Genomic DNA, 20,701 nt, shown 5'->3' with positions numbered 1-20,701 from the left:
CGCTACAAAGCATGAAGCAATTATATTTGTCATGAAAGCCTATATATATGATAACTTTTTTTTGCAGACTGCTATTGTCTGTTATGGCAACTTAAAAGACATTTTTCTTAGAAATTGTTTACCTGCCCTCCTAGATTTCACATGCATTGCAAATTAGTATATATTCATATTATACAGCACTAATTTAAAGTTCTGCTCTTCCATAACTCATTTTCTTCTTATAAATTCAGCACTATGTTGTTAATAGCTACTGCTGTCTTAAATGCTTCAGCTAAGAATGGCTTGTAGCTGCCTTGTGTAGCTAATTCTTTATTCTTTTCTCTATGCAGGTTGGTATTTTATTAACCCCAATAAGACTGTCCAGTTTTTGGTACTGCAAGGTAGCATGCTTCCTAGGTTTCAATGCCCTTGAGCTATGTATTATCTTACAGTAACATGTTTTCTTCTGTCTTACTGGTTAATTGTATCACTCTTCTTAAAATGTACATTTCTGAGTTTGTTTCCTTAAGGCAGCATTTTGAGCAGTAATGCCTGATTTATTTTGATTCAAAACAGAGCCTGTGTTGATGAAATAGAACTGAATAGTTTGCACCCACTAGTCCTCATACTTTTTACTCATTTTTAAATATGCTGATGTCAAATACTGTGCTACTCCATAAAATATTGATTCTACTTTGTGTAAAAGTTACTTTCATTGCACTGTTTTGCTGCATTTTCCTTTTAGTGGTGTGACTTAAGCAGATGAGGAGAAATATAAACTGTACATTTGAGCCATGAAAAGAGCTTAACATCAGGCTTTCTCTCTTTTTTTTGGTGCTATAACCATATATTACCCAAGTATCTGCCATATACAAAGGTCATGAGAAAAATATAGTGTGTATATAATACTGATCACTCTTTGCTTATACTTTCATTCTTACCACTTCCTTTCCATTTTTCAAAGTGCTAAATACACTCAGTTTATGTACTAAATATGTCTGTTGTGTTATACAAAAACTGGTTTTCAAAAAAATTTTGCAGTTACGTACAATCATGAAAAGAAAAGCTTGTGCAGCAGCACCACAGGTCCAGACCTGGTGACAGGCGTGGATGGCTGTTTTCTTGGTTTTCTCTGATCCTGCTGGGTGCTGTCTTATCTGTAGTCAATTAATAGTTTCCGATTCTTTAGCCATAATCATAAAAACTGGATTAGTTGTTAAGAGCTGCTGAGACACATACCTCCTATTTCAGTGCTGAGGTGTATATTTAGTGCAGTGCTTTACTTAGTTCTGAGTAAAGAAAGATCTAGTTAAATCTGTATGGATTTTACTAAAGTTTTTCTTCGTGTAAAAGGTATTTGAGTATTTTTTGGGGTACACAAATCTTTCAAATATTTTCATTTCATAGGAAAAAATCAAGCATTGGAAATAGTAATGCCAAAGAAAAAAGAATTAAAAAAAAAAAAAGAGAGAAAAAACCCACACTTGATTTAAAGGCAGAATTTATTACTTAGGATTTCTCTGTTGCTGCTTCTTTCTTTCCAAGTCAATACTAATCACAGATGAAAAGCATATTTTATTTTTAAAATTATGTCAGCAGGAACTTTTTCCTTCCCAAAATAATAGAAAAATAGTTCCAACAAGGTTTCCAATACTGATCCAAATCTTTATTAGATCTGAGACACAGGGCTATAATCTCTTTTATTTGACAGATATGTTGATTTGAGAAGAGTTTCAGCTGACTGAGGACATCTACTGCATATATTACAAGTAGTATATTACATTTTTCTTTTTGCTACATATTCTCCCTGTTTATATGCTTGCTTTAGCTAATGCGAAACTTAGGAAATCTTGCTTATGTTCCATAGTGTCCCGTTCTCTTTCTGTTTGATATATTTTTATAAATTAAATGTCCTGTTTTGTTAGCCCATTATAAAAACCCAGCATTTAAATTCAGTGATTTCCTTGTTAAACTGCAAATGACATTTCATTTTTTTCAAAAAAATAATTACCTGTAATCTCTACCTGGTGTCTTGTACAGAAGACTGTAAATTATCATTCATGAAATGATATTTTACTTATTCCTCTTATTCCTAGCCTTCTAAATCTCTCACTACATCTACCTGCACATCAGCAGTCCATTTTAAGTACAGATAGTACAGACAGTTTCTATCTTGTCTTGACTAGTAATAAACCGAGCATAGACTCAGCAAATATTGATGTCTAAGTTTGATGATGTGGACTGAATAGTCAGGCTGCAGAGGTGTGCCAGAAGAACATTCCACAAACACCAAATTACAGATTTTATCTCATCTTTTGTAACAAAAGATCCAGGAATATTTGACACAAAACCTTTAGGCAGGGGGCCACTTTTCAGAAGAACAGTTATGATTTGATTTAAAATAGGTGTTTCATATATAGGACTAAATTGCTATTTCACTCTCACTTCAACACTTATTTTTTCTGTTCTGCTTTAAGAAAATTAAATTGGAAGGAAATTTGGATTTTCAAACCCTTCAGCTATCAATCAGTGACTTTTCAGCTGAAATTAATTAGAATATTACATTTTAAAACACAAGTGTAAATGGATAATAGTATGCATGTGTTGGATTCTTTTCCAAAGCAATTCAAGGAGATAGGACATTCTTAAAATCTAGTAAGATTATCACAGATTGCAGTGTCTAGACACACACCTCATTCTGGATCGTCATAATTCAAATAGCCTAATTTAGAACACCAAAGCCCTCCAAAACTCACAGTACTGAGAAGTTAAGGCACACTTTCCCTATAAAATTCTGCTTCTTCCACAAGAAGTCATTCCGCATTAAATAATTTATGTTCTTTGAGGATGGCTTTTCCTTTTTTCTGATCCTAAATTAATAATTACTCCTCCCAAATAATCCAAACAGATACTGTTTCCAAAAACATGCAATGTCTTTGATCAAAAAGCAAGTATCTTTAAGCAGTTTGGAGCCTTTAAGCTAGTAGTGCCTGGTAATGCTTTTCCTTCTGTCATTAAAAAGCTTTAATTTTGCCTTCCATCTTCCCAAGTCCCTTCCTGTTCAGGAGTCTCGCAATTCTTCCCTGACACTGACATCTCACAATCCTGTTCCCTTTCCTAAAATGTAGGTGGTCACCTGTTTCTCAGTTGGGACTTTCCAGTTAGCCAGGTAGCTTAAGTTTATTATTCTATACATTTATCTCGGCTCTACTAAAATACATTTCCAAGAGGTATTTGATATTCACTTTATTCTCAGTTTTAGTGTTTCTCTAAAAGTGGTACGTATACCTCTAGCCTGCTACAATAACGTGTTTCATAGCTCATCAGCTGCCCTATAAGATTTTCTTCTGCCTAATATAGAATTCCATTTTAATATAGCTGCTTTTGAATGCAGTTCTTCAGATTATTTTTTTATATTTTTATTTCTGTTTTACATGCCATCATTAATGATCAGAAATAAAGGCTCAAGCATCATCCAAAAAGTGTAGTTTTATCAGACTAGATCCAAAACCAATTAGGTGACTGGCTGGATTAAACATGGCACATCATCTCTCAGAATAAAAGTTTTGCTAACTGAGACTAAATCACAGAAATCATTTAACGCATTGCAGAGGTAACTTATAAGCAGTGTCCTAAATCTCCGGTGCATCACATGAAATTAAGCAATATATTAGACCATCCAACTCATGCATACATTACCTTCGTGCTAGTCTGACAGAGCTCGGGACACCACTGCTGAATGGTACCTGCTCAGCAGTTGTACAGCACACCACCGCCTTGCGGAAGCTGCCTTCCCTGTCCCTTGCATGGCCGCCCAAATGAGGAAAGAGCTATGACAAAAACATGAAGATGGACATCCCACTCATTCTGTTTTTTTGGGTTGGGGCATTTTGTTGGGGTTTTTGTGTTTGTTTGTAGGTGGTGGGTTTATATATATATATGAAGAAATGTGTTTTTAAGACCTAAAGAAAAAAAAAATTGAGACAAGCCATGGTCTCCTATTTACTTTCAGGAACTGTCCTAGAGGAGTGAATTGCTAGAATGACCAATTGTCCATGCATTTTCTGGAACAATAGACTCAATTACTGACCTTTAAATGGTTCAGAATTTGGAGACATCATGCCTGCCAGAAGCTTCCAAGTAAGGATGACACAAAATCAAGGTTAGCCTCCTAAATCCTACTAGAACAACATTATGTTCCTTGTAACACAACCATATATTTACCTACTTCCAGTCCAAGGCAACCAATCCATAGCACAAGCAGGACAGTTGAGGTCCATCTGCAAATGTTTGACTATTGTAACTATGCCTTTGTAGCATGTCATTTTTGAACACATGATAAAAGTTTTAGAGGATATATCAACAGTCTGAAAAGATGTAGTTAATATGAGTAGCCTAAAGAATTTCTGTAAAACTGTATTTGACCCCAGGCACAAAACCAAAAGAGATGAGTCATTCCACCTCCACCTTTTATTAAGACAGAATTCTGATTTTTTTATTTTTTTCTATTGAATAGATGCCTTTGCAAGTATGAAAGGACTTGATAAAATTGTATAAAAGTGCCCACTTCTAGAATTCAGATAGTAGGAACACAAAAATAGTACTACTCAGAAAACAAGGAGTTTTTTTGGTAGTGTGTTGTTTTTTGTTTTTTGTTTTTTTTTTACATTGAAGAGTATGGAAGCAAGGAGAATTTAGCTTGAAATGATTACTGATGAAAGCAATTAGAAAAATCAGGAGAGGATAAAGGAGTGGGAAGAGAGGCAGAAGGTAGAATTTATGCAAACAAACCATTAACAGGCAGGTTTGGCCCATTGCCTTTTCTCTATTCATAAAATATTCCCTGTTCTAGAAAGAAAGTAGTTCATGCAACAGCTGGGCATTTTAGTATATATTTAAGATCTGCAATCCTTTCCTTCCATAAGTCCTAAACTTACAGGAAGAAAGCTCTGACAAGATGGTAGAGTCTACAGAGGTCTACAGGTCCATAAAGTATTTCCACATTTTAGCCACCTCACAGTCGATTACAAAAGCTTAAAGGGCAAAAATTCTGGCATCAGACAAGCACATAGGGGGCTGCTATCCATGAGACCTCCACATGCAAATATTAATTTGGTATTTGGCTCTGAAGAGAAAGAAAAATAGAACCTAATTGTCAACCACCTTCTCAACATTTTCCACAAGCCTGTTACATATTCAGAACCCAAGTTAGCTGTGCAGCAGTTTTAAATGGCTAACTCTCATGCAATTTGTGACAATTTAATGCATAAAAAGAATATTTGCATGCATTGATGGCTAAATTGAGATCCAAACAGGCATATTGAAATACCTGAAATGCATATACCTTGCTGGTTATATATCAAAACTACATGTATAGCTGTTGTAGCAAAAAAGGTTACAAACTGTTCTGTAAGTCTCTAAGAAATAATATATACTATTTTAAGAACAGTTTTTTTGGGTTTTTTTCCCCCCCTAAAGCACTTTTTAAAAATCCTTCAAAAGCTAAATATTCCAGGAAGGGCTGAGGTGGTTGAATTGTCTGCTGCAAATACCCCATGACAGGCGTTTTCCGTATGATGCAATGGAACCAAATTCTCAGCAACAACTCAAACTCTTCACAGACATTAAATATTCCAACAGTGAAACATTCACCAAACACCCATCATTCCCACTTTCTTGCTTCTACACTGTAGCACTACCAGGCCTTATAATAAAAAATACCAAGCCATTGTTCAGGAAAAAAATTCCAGACAATCCAGATGTACACTAGCACCTAGTAAAGCAGTTAGGCTGAGTGCATCTTACTTGCAGTGAAATGGGGGTCATCAAATGGCATCCCACTAACACAAAATCCTGGTGTTATGGTGACATTTGTTATTACAAAGTGTACATATACTGTTTGATAATGGCATCATGCAAAACTACTCTGTGGATAACTTCAGCAGCAACAGAAATAAACATTTATTAGAATTTATTCCTTGCTGTCCTTTTGCAAAGACAAGCGTGCAGTCCCCTGATGCAACTGCAACAACAAAGTCTTTTTCCTCATAGCTGGAACTAACAGAATTAGGAGCTAAATCACAAGTCATCTTGTAAACCCTGCTAACTTGATTTCTTGCTTAAGGGGCATATTCTCCAGGGGATTATTTTAATTAGTTTGATTATTTTCACTGCTGGCCAACTGTACTTATCGGGCTGTAAAAATGGCAGATTGAAATCTGCAAATACAGCACCACTTCTTCTTTACATGCAGTTCATTTGAATATTTTGGATCCCTTTAAAACAGTAGATTTAAAGACAATAAGATATAATTTAATGTAGTGAAATGGTAAAACTGGAGCAGAAAGAAACTGCATTGCTTCAAATGTCACAAAATGAGTCAATGTTAGATGCCATTTAAGAGGAATATCCCAGATGTATTTGTACCATCTTAAAAAGAAAAGCAAATGTATATGTTTACACTCTATTACACCTAGCAGGATGCCTCTAAATAAAATATTATTTGTATCTGTATCAGCAACACTTATCACATCTACATTGCTTCCTATACACATATAATAAATAACAACCAGTCAACCAAAGACTTGCCACCAGACAACAGCATACAATGACACATAAATTGAAAAGCTAGGTATTTTTCAATGCTTACTCCACAATGTAGTTGTATTAATATCTATTGTCTCTACTTATAAAACAATTACAGTACCTGCATAACTACAGCCGTGTACACAGATATTCTCTGTAACTATTCTGTTCCATTCTAATTTGGCCATATAGTCATGACCCAAACCAACTAACATGTATTCCCAGTTTTCAGATTACATTATGCTCATACAAAATCACATGTACAAATCTTATTGCAAAGGTTTGATTTTTGTTAAGACAGTGGGTAGTTTCTGGACTCAAGGGTTATGACCTTAGAGGAACCAGATTGGGTTTCTTTTCTTTTTAAGTGGATTCTTTACTGGGACAGTTTCCAGAGACTACTTAACAAGTGTATCATGAAACAAATTTCACATTGTGCTAAGACCACTACTAACACCCAACAAGGATTTCATTCTGAGACTTCATTTCTCTTCAGCTATATACTTCCTCTCCTCATTCTTAACATGAGCAGCAATTTTCCCTCCTGTCTCAGAAATTAGTGACAGCAAACACAACAGCAACTCTTTCTTCTCAGAAAACACTTCTTTTCTGTGTACCTTGAATTGCCCTGTGAAAAAATTTCAATGTGATTTAAACAGACAGCTTTGCTATCACAGAAGTACCTCATAAACTGATTAAGTCAAGTAGTATACTTTGCTGTGCTTCCTAATTAAAACAATTACTTAAAATACAGGTGCCTGGAAAACTCTAACTGATCTTTATTTAACTAGTTCTAATTTTTGCTATAAAACATCTTTCTAGGAAAGCTTTCGAAGCTATACAACTTCTTTCTAAGAGATTTCCAAGAGATAGCCAGGAAGAAAAACCATTTTCATAGAACCCCTAAATATATTTCTGTATGGGCGCTTTTCCTTAGACATATTCTCATCTTGTCTGCCTACAAGGCTTTATGCACATAAGAGATTTCAGTGAACCTATGTTACTAATCACTACTACAGATGCTGCTTATATCAGCTTAAAAGTTGGTTTTGGTTTAAGCTGATATTATGCACTGTCTCCATGGGCAAATATATATGGCATAAATATGCATGCTATTTATATGTGTGTACATTTGTGTGTTGGAGGGGGTTATTTTCTCTGTTTTCTGTTAAGTACTACTCATTGTTGCTGCTATAAAAACAGCGTACAAAACCACAATTTTTAACTGGTGTTATGCCAGGAAAAATGGCAAACAACCTAAAGTGAAGCTGTGATAGATCGCAGAAGTCCCGCTAGTTTCAGAATGATGCAAGGCTGATTCAGGGCTCCCTTTTCACCTCACATTTTCTATGATTGTTACAAGCCCAGTGTCCAGAGACTGGGTGTCAAGGGCAGCAAACTAGGTAAATTTTTGGTCATAGCGAAGGCAGCGGGTTTCCCCAGACTCCACTAAAAACACTGGTAAAATCTTACATGCCATAGGAAGAAGAAAGTGTAGAAAAGGGAGGGAAGTGTTTTCATGACAAAAGCAACATAGTAGGAACAGTTAGGAACAAATTTGTTTCCATAATCAACAAGCCCCAGAGCTATTTCTCTGGAAACATGCTGATCTGTAAAGGCCTTACACCGCGTTTGGGAAAGAGGGGATCATCTAATTCAAACTGTGCACTTTATGTGGACGAACAACAAACAAGATGAATATTCCCAGCACTCTTCCATCTCCCAAGAGAAGAAGTATTAAGATATTCTGCCCATCAATGCATGACTTCCAGACCTATTTCTTTTGCAAATGTCTGTGAAAATAAGCTTGCCATATCTACTGATTTTAAGGGAAGTGTTATTTATGGTGACTGTTTTGCACACAGATTACTTTAAAAGACTTTTCAATGGGTTTTCAAGATATTTTAGTTTCCCAGAAAAATCTTCCAAAATTGCCTCAGACACTCTTCATTGTATTTTCTGCTTTTTACTAATGCTTCCAATGGCAATCGCCACTGAATTAAAAGGTAAACATATGAATACCTTTTTTTTGTTGTTTGTTTAGGAAGCAATATCTTTTAAATGAGAATTTGTTGTTCTGTTTAAAATAAACAATGAAAATACTTTCACATTTTGAAAAGCTTTTAATTCTGATGGTGATTTTCTAAAGGTCTGATATTAACACATGCTTTAAAATGAAAATGGAGAGCACAATCATCTTGGATCATTAAAGTTATTGGAAACAGTTCTTAATTTCTTCCACTCACTTTTCATTTCAAGTGAGTAAGAGCATTCGGGGTTTATTCGATCCCAGCCCACCACAACTTGTCATATAGCCATTCTGAGCTACACAACGGCAATGCTGTCACTAAGCTGATTTTCCATAAAATACAAAAGTTCGATCAAGTTTTAAGCAGCTTAAGAGCACCCTTCTCTGGCCATAGTTACAATCCCAGTGATGTGGCCAAGACAGCAAACAAACAGAAACAGGAGGTGAAGGTATGCAGACAGCACTCAAATGTCTACTTTGGTTTCCTGAAATGGTAAAGCATACAAAGCACCACTCATTAACCAGTTAATTATCTCAGTACTTTGAAATGACTGTATATCCCATCTTACGGTGCCACTTAGTCAATCTTTTCTACTCATGGCTCTAAAAATCATGACCATGGTATCAATAAATAAGAGAGCCAGCTCTCTTAAAAAATATCCACTCCCAAAAGATCACGAACATTTGAATGCAAATCCATCACTGACAATGTGATGAATGGAAACGACACACAAGAGAGATTGGTGCTTTAACTTCTAACCAACTATTCATTTGGGGATAGAGGATTATTAACTTTTTATTCTCAAAAGTTCTGCTTTGAGAAGTGAAACTATAAAGATAGCAAGTCCCTGCTCGTATTTGCCCTTCTGAATGGGTGGAGGAGAGGGAACGAGCCAGCTTCTGTCCTTCAGGTACCAATAGAAACCTTTTCATCAAAGCATTACTCATTTTCATCAAAGCATTTACTAAGACTGGAACCTCAAGGCAGTGAGCTTGCAGTTTTAGCACTAGAGGCTCTGTTTGCAAATAACAAGAGGGTGATCTGGCATAAAGAAACCAGCAATGAGTCTACTATTAAATAATACCTGTAGAAGAATGCAAGAAAAGGTAGATGAAGGAATGGAGAGATCAAGAAATTAGGAATCTGTCTTCAGCACTGGAGACACCAAAAGGGGTTAAAAAAAGGGTCCATAAAATTAGAGTTTAGGAGATTGGAATCCTGGCTTCTCTCACATAGTTGATTTATTCTGGAAAAAGTATAAAAAATGGAAATTCCCAAATTCTTGTATTTACCCATAATGCAACATTACTTTGCTTCAAAGGTACCAGATGATTGAGATGTTATGCTTTTGTGGTTTTTTTCTGTCAATCCAAGTAGTAAAGCTTTCTCTTTTATCTAGTATTTCAGGTAGGTAATCTCCAGTACCGAAGTGGATAAACCTATCAACTCATTTCACATGCAGCACTGAAAAATCATCCCGTGCTAACAGCTCATTACTCAGCTGGGAAAGATCAAAACTAATGACAGATGAAATGCTCCTTTTCTTATTATTAGTGCCCTGAGTCACCCAGTTCCCACTGCACTGTTTTTTGGGGGTTGCTGCCTGCCTCTATGTAACAAACAATACTGTTGCTGCAGGTAGCTCCTGTGAGTCATTCCTTGGGCTCACCCACCTATGATTTGTGAGTGAGACGAGCTACTAAGACACTGCTCTCCTCTGGGGTCCCTCACCACATCTGACCCGGCTACTGAGACTGCCAGACGGCTTTTCAGAAAAATATTTTTTTGTTTAAACACACAAATTCTCCATTTTTACCAAGCATACTACTACTACTATGCTTAAATAAATACTAGCAGTTAATGATTATATTAATACATTTGCAAAGTGCAACATCTCATTATCTTAACAATCACCTAGCTAGAGAGAAATAAGCATTTTATGAGATCAAGAAAAATTATGAATAAAAATGGCATATGATGGCAATAATCTTTCCAAAAAAAGGGAAAATGCAATGTCTATATGGAAGAGGCACAATATCAATTTCACATCTAGGAATGAAAAAAACCTCAAGACTTCACATGATTTATATTTTCCTTGGAAAGTTAATTGAATCTTTTCACTTTCTCTTTAACTCACCAACACTAATGAACTTATACCATAAATAAATTTGCTTCATAAAGTCAATCTGACACACTCCTAAATGTGGATACAAATATGAATAGTACCTCTATGGGTTTGTATTCTTTTTCATAAAATAGCTTGTAAACTCATTTTAATCATATTTTAATCAGGTAAAGACAACTAAATGACTAACTTTTGAAAGATTTCAGAAAAGGACATGAATAAAAATGGTTTTTTTGAATGCAAGGAGATTGCTCACAAAACTAAATGTCCAAATAACAAAGTAACTTATTTGCTCTTTATGAATATATGAAATATAAAGCAATATGATTCATCATTTTTTCAAAATTTCAAAAGTGAAATAATCTTTAACTTAGCATTCTTTTTCTTCATGTTTTTCTGTAGCACAACAATATGTACAGCCTATAGATAAATTATCTGTATTTGAAATGTTTCCCTGTGTGGATATTTTACTTGTAAAAACATTTAAGGAATGACTTAGTAAATGAAATAATATTATCACATCATCCTATTTATTATAATCACAACATTATATTAAAAGGTTAACTTCAGATACCATTCCCCAGGCTGATTTCGCTAATGTAGTCATCCTTTAAATAGATATGGTCAGTAATTCTGCATTAAAAAGTGGCTGCTCTTTCAACTACCTTTTCACTTGCTGTTTTTAGAAGCAAAACTATGGAATAAAAGTAAACAAAAATAAAAATACCTCTCGTGCTTTTATAACAATATAATTAAAGTGCTAGCCCATAAGACCCTATTCCTACAGACAATTTATGGACATACTTAATTTTTACAAGTTCTTTAAAGGACTCTTACAGATCTTTTCTAAGAGCTTGCAGGAACATGATTTAATTGTGGTAGACCTACCTATCTGAGTTCTTCCCACAAATAAACAATAGCAAAGTTCCAGTTTTTATGGGATGTAATCCTAGACAGATGGATGGGTATAATACATGCTTTTATGCATAGACACACAGAAATATCTATATAAGCATATAGATATATATCTATTTTTTAACTGGAGAGCATCTGCTGTTAACTTGATCATTTTCATATGGATGCTTTTACAGGTAATAACAGTACTATAAGCTGTTATTATATACATTTTCATGATTAGCATTACAACTCTTAGACAAAAATATTCCCATACTTCCTACCAATCAATAGTTTTGAGTTTAAGATGAGATTTGTTTGCTACATATATATAAACTCCTAGGACATTAAAGGAAACCCGCTACTCTCAACACAAAGGTTTGAAGAGTTCAGATTCCATCTAGAATAGAGAACTGACAGGACAGTAGATTAATTAAACTAAAGTGACAGTTATGCTGTTCTGGTGGGTTTTTTATTAATGTGTAGCAAAAACTACTGCCATGGTATTTGAGGGAGAAAATCTACAAAGTGAAAAAAATGAACTCTCCTATGCTTTTTCCCACCCTGCAGCTGATAAAGTTTATGCTTCAATCCAAAAGTTGTATGAGTGACTCCTGTGTACTACTGTATATATATTCCAACATAACCTTTAAATGTATGGCAACTATCCCAGTTTAAAAAGAAAAATAAAACCACTAATATTTTAGTAAATAATGTCTCTTGCTATATAACCATAGTCTGTCTAATTTGAAATCTATAGCACACAGATAAGGCAGAGAATAATAATTAATAGGGATCATTTAATAGAATGCCATTCTGTACTAACTTATGGAAAATAAAGGACCATTCTTCAGAGGCTAGTTTTTGTACAAGAAGTTTCTCAAATCATGAATGCATTTTGTTCACTCAGAACTCATTCCTTTGTGCCACAATTATTCACTAGCAAAAATATTCCAAAGGTTGAAAATGAATATATAGAATTCTTCTTGCTGTTCTGGACAGCACAAACTACTAGAAATATTTTCAGTGTAAGGACTACCTTTTCCATTTCAAAACCTGCAACTGGTACCAGAGTATGGAAAAGAAGGTTCAACAACAGCATCTATTTCAAAAGAACTCCATAAACATTGGTAGCACAAAAAGATACATATCCACATATATAAATACATACAATGATATGAAATGCAGAAACTCTGCAAAAAAAAATATTGCTGTCTTCAGATAACTGACTTTTTGTAGCAAATTAAACATTCCCTTCACTTAATTTACTGGCAAAAACATCTCTGTGTAAGCCCACTCCAAAGTGAGAGAAATGTAAAAGAATTCTAATTAAAGCATTAAAAGGATAGTCAATGTCTCCTCCAGACCAGATGACTGTGAATTCCCCACAGAATTCAATTTAAAGTGTTTTCTGTTTGAGCATCACATTACATGAGGTAGAGAGGAAACTTTAAAAAACTATAAAATTCACTTTGACTCTTACCAGAAAAGACACTGGGGATCTTGGAAAGAAAACTTTTGACTGTACGAATAGGAATCCCATTTTTCTCATCTTGCATGCGGGCTATGACGTCTTCCATCTGAACACAGAGAAAAAAAAAATAAAAGAAAGAAAGAATGAAGAAATCCAGAATTATTTCCAAAAATAAATCATCCAAGAAATTCAAGATCAATCTCTCAGAATGATAGGTGCAGTCTGGCTATTTCTTTTTTTAACTTACAACTTCTGTATTTTTATTGAACAGGCTAAAAAACTGTGAAGAATTTATTTGTGGATAGCAGTAAAAAAAAAATGTACATGCTTAAAGTCTTTTGAGAAAGAAATACCAACACAAACCAAAGTTAATGTAGCTAAAAGTAGTTAAAAACTACTGCTGGGTATAGAGCTTCAGGTTTTGATTGTATTGCTGGTATTTTACCACGTATAACAGCAAAATAGACTTATACAGCCTTCTAGGGGACCGATACATTTCTCAAAAAGGCTGTTAAAAAAAAATAGAGAGCTTTTATGTTCAAAGCAAAACCTCCTTGTTTCTTTTGAGAAGAGGAAAAAAATACATCATGTTGCAATTTTGCATCCCTGGGGAATGCAGAGCCAGAAACATAAGATTTTTTTGTAGGTATAATGTTTAAAATCACTTTGCTGTCATTTTTTTTTTTTTTTACTATTTGTACATGTGCTCATTTTTTCCGACTCATGTTTTAAACAAATTTGGCCCATAAATATTATAAATTATGCCCAACACAAAGGTTCACTTTCATGTGAACTATGAACAGCAAGCACTTTTACTGGAAAATGCAAAGAATAGAGTCAGTAATTAGGCTGACAATGCTGACCTTTATTCTTGCATATTTCATAATTGAAGTATATACATTAGATAACTTCCATCTTTCTTTCTTTGAATACCTAACTTCTCAAAATATTAAATGATATTGTGATAAAATGAATTACAACTATCCTTCCTTTCTCCTTAAATCAACAACACTCTCCCTATGAAAAACTCTGTGTGACAGAACATTTTATATTATTTTATTAGTCAAATCATTAAAAAAAAAAAAAAAATGCCTCTCACCTCTGCCCCCCACAGCAGGTTCCCAAACAATTCATGAAAAGTTTGTGGCTGGGTTGTGTTGAGAAAAGAGACCAACAGACAAAATCCTTTTGCACAGCTTTTTTCCACAGAAGTCAGATGACCCAAATCAACAAATAGCAAATCAGCAGCAGTTGCAGCTGTGCATTAATTGGCCCAGCAGGGGAGTTGTATAGAGCCAGGAAAGGGAGCTGCAGTGAACAGTGGCTTGTGTAGGGAGAAAGAACCAAAATCCATACCAAAAATTAAACCAAAATCAATTAGTCTGACTGCTCATGGAAAACCTGTTTATGTACAGAGTGTCTGGAGGTTCACGTGTGCCATGTACTTATGGATCATTCTTTAAAAACCCAAGGAACACAAATCCAGTGGCGCTGTCCAAAGCAGAAAGAATACACAAGAAGTACATACTGTTAGCAAGAAGTGGAAGACCGAGTCTATTGCTCAGAATTATGGAATGTACAAATGTAAAAGAAGAAAAGAACCAATGTTCATTGTAATGACTTTCATCTGACATAGAATTTAATTATTTAAATAGAAAAAGTTACTGATAATTTTCTGAAGAAATTGTCAGGTAGACAAATCGTTGTCTATGAAATGGAATCTGTCCCTGTATTTATTATGCATATAAGTGAAGGCTTGTTTCTACCCCTTCCAAATTCAGTTGGTAAACTGTCCTATTGAACCTTTAAATGAATAAGAAGTCATTGAAATTCAAGTTAATATCTCTGCTTTAAACAATAAAATAAATAATAATCATAGGTCCATGGTCTTCTATGGAAATGAATGGAAGTAAATTTGATTATGAATTCCACATATGCAGCGTAAGCTTTCAAGAATACTGCAAGAACTGCAGAGAGCATAATAATGTATGTTACACTAGGACAAAGTCTAGAAGATAATTCATACACAAGGCAACATGACAAAGGTATATCTGCACTATAATGATTACTATAAATGTAGGACAAACCTGGAACATAATATGCAGTTACCCCTTTCTCAGGAACACACAAGAGTGCAAATGGTTAATGCCTAGAATTTCTAGTGCTGTCAGTAATCAATCTTTTGAGGGTATATCGAATAAATTGTTAACTGACATTCACATATGCTTTCCTAAACTTGCTTCATGGAGAAGATCTAATCTAAACTGTATTAAAACTAACGGATAGGGACTGCAGCTTAGCTCTAGGGCAGTTTTCTTGTTTTGATTAGTGAAGGAAGCTCTAGGATGTCTGCGTTGCAAAATTACACCTTTCCCTGCACGTCTAGCTTAGATTATTGTTCCATGTCAGAAGTATACACCCTCTGTATAAAAGGCAGCTCACACTCCAGACAGCATCACTGTGAACTGCCTGGTTATTTCAGTATACCAAGATTACTGCATAAGTGAGTGGGAATGTTCTGAAACAGGATACAGCACAACAGACTCCTTATTAGTTACAGTTGACTTGAGATTCTGCGTTATCTTTTAGACTACAAAATTATCATTTTCCTTTTTGTCCCTTTTTGCACAGAAATCTAAAAGATCACTTGTGTTTTGTGATCATCTCAAATCTTAAACATAAGAACTCCAGAAAATGAAAGGCAAATTTAAAAAGAAAATGCTTCAGTTAAAGATTCAAAGACATCTAATCCAACACATGCAGGTGCACAATTTACTTTTGATATATGTAGTCCCTATTTCTGTTGTAGCTGCTTTAAATTCAGCTAATGTATAATCTCTTTCACAGAAAAACATCTCATTTAATCATATTTGGGAAGCAGCACTCAAGGCACTTCTCTGTCATTCATCAACAATAACCTAAGACAATGAAAAGGGCAGAATAGTTTAATTAGAATGATGAAAGAAAATCTTAATGTAATTCTGCTCAAGAAGTCTAATCTAGGAAACACAAGCTGCTACCTGATATAATAATTTTCCTTCTTGACGTTTCATTGTTTGCTTCGGAGTCACCTGACCCGACACTCAGAAGTGAAATATAAGCTCCTTCACTTCACCTCAGAATTAGGCTGTCACAGTTCTTTTCTTATGTGCTTACCTAGCTAAACCTGGCTGGCTCTGTCCATGCAACGGGATCTTTTTTAGCCTTAAGCCTTCTCAAGGAACTCAAGAAAAGAACTCCACAAACAACAGCTGCCTCCAGATCACTCTGCAAATGAAGCTCAATGTGCTAGAGAAAAGGAAGTTATATAAGCACATCTTTTAGCCTTTTCAGTCATCATTATTTACTATTAACAGGGAAAATGTAGCTAGAAGGAAATTTACAGGGCAGCAAGGATTCTACAAGAGCATTTCTAAATGAATGTACAATTCAAAAAATGTGCCATTTGTTTGCCAGTGAGGCAATTTTAACTGTGACAAAAACTCACTAACCTGCTGATGCATAGGCAACTCAGACCAAACGTACAATATTAATATTTAATACTTCACTTGTCTCCTTATGAAGATAATTTGCAGGTTTCATCTTCACATGCAAGAACTCTCTGAAATCTATTTAAAAGACTAACTCTATGACAACACTGACAATGCATCTTATATGAATAATAATAATTTTTTAAAAAATTATAGCGAGAGCCTGTAATAGAAAGGCTACAGGATACAGGAGCCATTGTCTAATAATGACTACAGACTGCTCCAAATGCACTAGGAGCTAGACATGGAGACAAGCATGGCTTATCCCGGGGCAGAACCCACAGAGAACTAACATGTCCACGGAGTCTGTAGTATCTGGCCATGGAGAAGAGAGATTAAAAGTTATCAAATGGGAAGTGAAGGTAATGGTTCTCAGCCGTGTGTATTTCTAAAAGTCCACTGAAGGGCTATGATTACTATTACTATGCTTCTCTTCTTCTCTGATACAACCATAACAGGTTTCTGCCATAGAGGCTACGATTCACCTTTTCTGTCTTTAATCAGTCACTAGCCAAAGGTATCTCTCTTTCTCCATTATTGACAGCGAAAGTCTTGACAACAAACCAGGATTAGTATCCTTTAGCTATTTACTGCTAGGTGAAATGAACTCAGCTCCTAGGAGCAAAAGGTTTATGGTTCCTTAGATTTCAGTACCATGTAGATTGGAAAGACCCTGATCTTTACATTTCTAAATCTAAACATGAATTTCAATGCTAATCATTCACACATCTTGCAAAAATCATCCCTTTGCACCATAATTCAGCATCACTGCTTCCTAAGAAGTGGTTGTTTGCTTGGGTTTTAATTAATTCAAATACAACAAGGTTGAAAACTCAAAAAGTTTGTCAGTGCAGGACAATATTTTTTTCTTCCCTTAAAAGCAAGCCTAAATCAACTCCACATAAAGATGGTCACTAGATACATGGATTCCAAGGCTAGAAAAGGAAAGCAGTGGTCTGGAACTAACTGAAGTTCAACAGATGGCAAAAGCTTGAAGCCTTGACCTACTTAAATGTTCACAGTTATCTCAGTTTGATTTCGGTTACTAAAATAAATGTCAATGCCAGGGAATTGAAAGTATAATAAGGAATACTAGAATGAAACTAAGCATAATTTTGTACTCAGTTATTGTACCCCAGAACAGGGGATTGCTCTTACATTGAGTGTACTGGGGTCCACCCACACTGCAGCCTCGTTAACTTTGTTAAAATCTTTCTTCCTCATTTTACCCAAATGCAGGGGTGGAATAACCTGGCAGAACTAACTACAAAACTCACCCAAACATGTTAACAAAGTACAAGAAGTTACAATATATAATAATTTCTTACACTATGCAACAAGTTTCCCTAGATTTTTTTTTCCCACTCCCTACTTAAACATGTTACGGAGTCTGAGGTCCTTAGTGCAGCCGGCCAGCAGGCTGCAGGAGGCTTTCCTTAGCCAGCCCGCCCCATGCAGAGATGTACATGAAGCAATGTGGGCTGAACAAAACCAGCAGGGTAGGAGAAAGCTGCAAGGTTTCTGACAAGGTAATGGCCATTTTTTCTGTTTTCTAACATATGCTAACCATACAGAATAGATAGATATATTCTTATCTTGCTAATATGTTCATGCTTTTGCAGTAATCCTCTCTTAAAACTGCATTGTACTACATATGCTCTGTCTCTCACACTGCCAACTGTACTACAAATTTTCTGTTGAGACCTCCACCAGCTAAACAACTTGTAATTGCAGGATGCAGAAAATTTTTTAAGAAAATATTTTGTTGTGGTTTACTGGGGCAAAAAATCTGTATATTTACATGAATGGCTAAACTATGCCATCAGAGTTACATTTTAGGAGCCTCAGAATCTCTGTCTTCCCACGTGAGCTGCTCTTTGCCTGACCATGTATGCCAACAATCGTTGCAATATCCTTCTTTAATTGAACCATCAAAGTGCCACCTGAGAGCTGCCCAACTCAGTGAACCAGGGGGCTTTGTTCAGCTAGTCAAGCTGCATCACAGAGAAGAAAAGAGCACAAAATACAGGACCTACAGATCCCGGGAGGCTGCACTGACAAGCACAAATACAGGCAAACTGATTGCCAGATAAAGTATTTCAGTGTTGCTCAACAGACTAAAGCAAATCATCTCAGGTCAGGAGTGCTGACAACTCTTTTTAATTCAAGTGTGTAGAAACGGGATTGTTTGACATCTCTGTATCAAAGATTTTAGCATTTTTCATTTAATGCAGAATTGGGTTATTTCAACTCTTCATTCCTACTTGGGATGAAAATAAATATTAAGACATTCACAAGTCCAGAAAAGTACATTTAGATTTTTGACAGAAGTACAACACTGAAAGATGGCTTAAAACATGCAGGATTAACCAAGCTGTTAATGACAGTCATGCAGGAACTATCTGAGCTTACTGGAACAAAAGCAGTCAGTCAGGCATTCCTCTAAGTCAGCAATATTGCTTCTCCAATCAATCAATACAGAGAGCTGCCCTAAGTACTCTCTGATGAGCATCAAATTAAAGAATAACTTACTCAATGAAAAGAATACCAGAACCACTGGTCTCATTCTTTTCAGAACATCTATTTGTTGAAGTAATTATTTGAGACTGTAAAAATCAAATGACAAATCAACACAAAAGTTTCCCATCATATTAAATGGATGCAATGGAGATACTTTGAGGAGCCTAATTCACTTGACGCCTCTGCCTCATGTTCTGTTCCTTCCGCAGTACAAAGTCACTGGTGTGAACAAGTAGTTCATGCTCTGTCCTCAAAGAGAATACTTGAGGAGAGTCAAAGGTGTTCTGACTCCACAGGGAGCACAAAACTCTGTACTGAAGAATTATCTGTTATCACTCTATGTTTGCATTAGTAATTGTCAATTTCTGAGTTTATAATTAAGATTGAAATTTGTCCTATTTATCCGTACTGTGTCAGATACAACAAGCAGGTATTGTTCCAAACTGGCTGTAAAACCATATTACCATATATACTAGTAGCCTGTGCTTATATGAAATGCGTGCAGGGCAAGCTTCCTTCATTTGTTAAGAATAATTTAGATTATTTTGAATTTATTTGAAAATCAATTCCAGTTTTATGCAATTATTGTTGAGATCTGAGTTTGTTCTAATTAGATTAACAGTCCCACTAGGCTTGTCCCTGCCATCTACTCTGTGTTCACCACCGAACTTGCATCAATATGATAGACTGCACACTTTGTTGATTTAGAACAGTCCTTTTGGAATGATCATTTTAAGCATATTTTCATGTTACTTATGCATCCAAGATGCTTAATCAACAAAACCAGAATTTCATTAAAACAGTGCTTGTAGATTAATACAAATCACAGAAGTCGTTATTTTGATTTTTATTTCTGTCTTGCCCATTTTGAGCAGTTATACCAAATTCTGTATATCAGTACCAGGAGAAGCAGAGTCCTAGGGACAATGAATGAACATGCACTCACAGAGGCACAGCTAGGCTGCTATAAAAGCAGCAGTATCTACCTTTCAATAGTACTGAACTATCTAATAGAGTTAATGAAAATAAATCCCTTCTTACATACATTCTCTCAAAGGGGAAAAAAAGCACAATCTTCATGTAAAGTTTACTGAAATCATACAGAATATGCAAAATCAGTTAAGTTATTGGCAACTCAGATATTGATAACTACTACATATCAAAGAATTTTCAATGAAGTTACTTAAAAATGTATTATTTGGAAAAGAGAGTATCTGAGGAAGAAATACAGTTTCAGAATTAAAAATGCTGAAAAAAAATTTATCTGCTAAAACAGAGTTTAGTTGACCTCTTTTTAATATTTTTGGAAGAAGGATAACTTGATAGCATGCTTTGCACCTGTGATTAACCTGTAATCATGTGGCCTATTTGGAATCTACAGCTGTCAGTGATCCCTAGATAAAGAATGGATAAAGGTTAATCCCCATCATATAAATATGTAGAGTATTTAATGGAAAATCTTGAAAAGATCATATAGTACATTCTGTAGATATTTATTTATGCCAAGAAGTTATTCTCTCTTCTCCCATGGACTTCTAATGTTGAGCTAGTGCTCTGATGCACC

The 20,701-nt window shown here is 35.2% G+C and overlaps 1 protein-coding gene across 6 annotated transcripts in view; it reads right to left on the bottom strand.

Moving 5' to 3' along the window:
* The window catches only part of RGS7 (regulator of G protein signaling 7), a 236,292-nt gene that overhangs the window by 111,427 nt on the left and 104,164 nt on the right, over positions 1 to 20,701 (bottom strand). For all 6 annotated transcript variants that reach the window (XM_037392706.1, XM_037392704.1, XM_037392707.1 and 3 more), the window contains exon 3: positions 13,097 to 13,193. In XM_037392706.1, the coding sequence (XP_037248603.1) occupies positions 13,097 to 13,193 (97 nt within the window). The remainder of the gene's footprint in view (positions 1 to 13,096; positions 13,194 to 20,701) is intronic.

The sequence above is a fragment of the Falco rusticolus genome, chromosome 6 (assembly GCF_015220075.1).
Source record: "Falco rusticolus isolate bFalRus1 chromosome 6, bFalRus1.pri, whole genome shotgun sequence".
NCBI lineage: Eukaryota > Metazoa > Chordata > Aves > Falconiformes > Falconidae > Falco > Falco rusticolus.
Note: the sequence above shows the minus strand (reverse complement) of the source record. Positions and strands in the feature narration are given on the sequence as shown.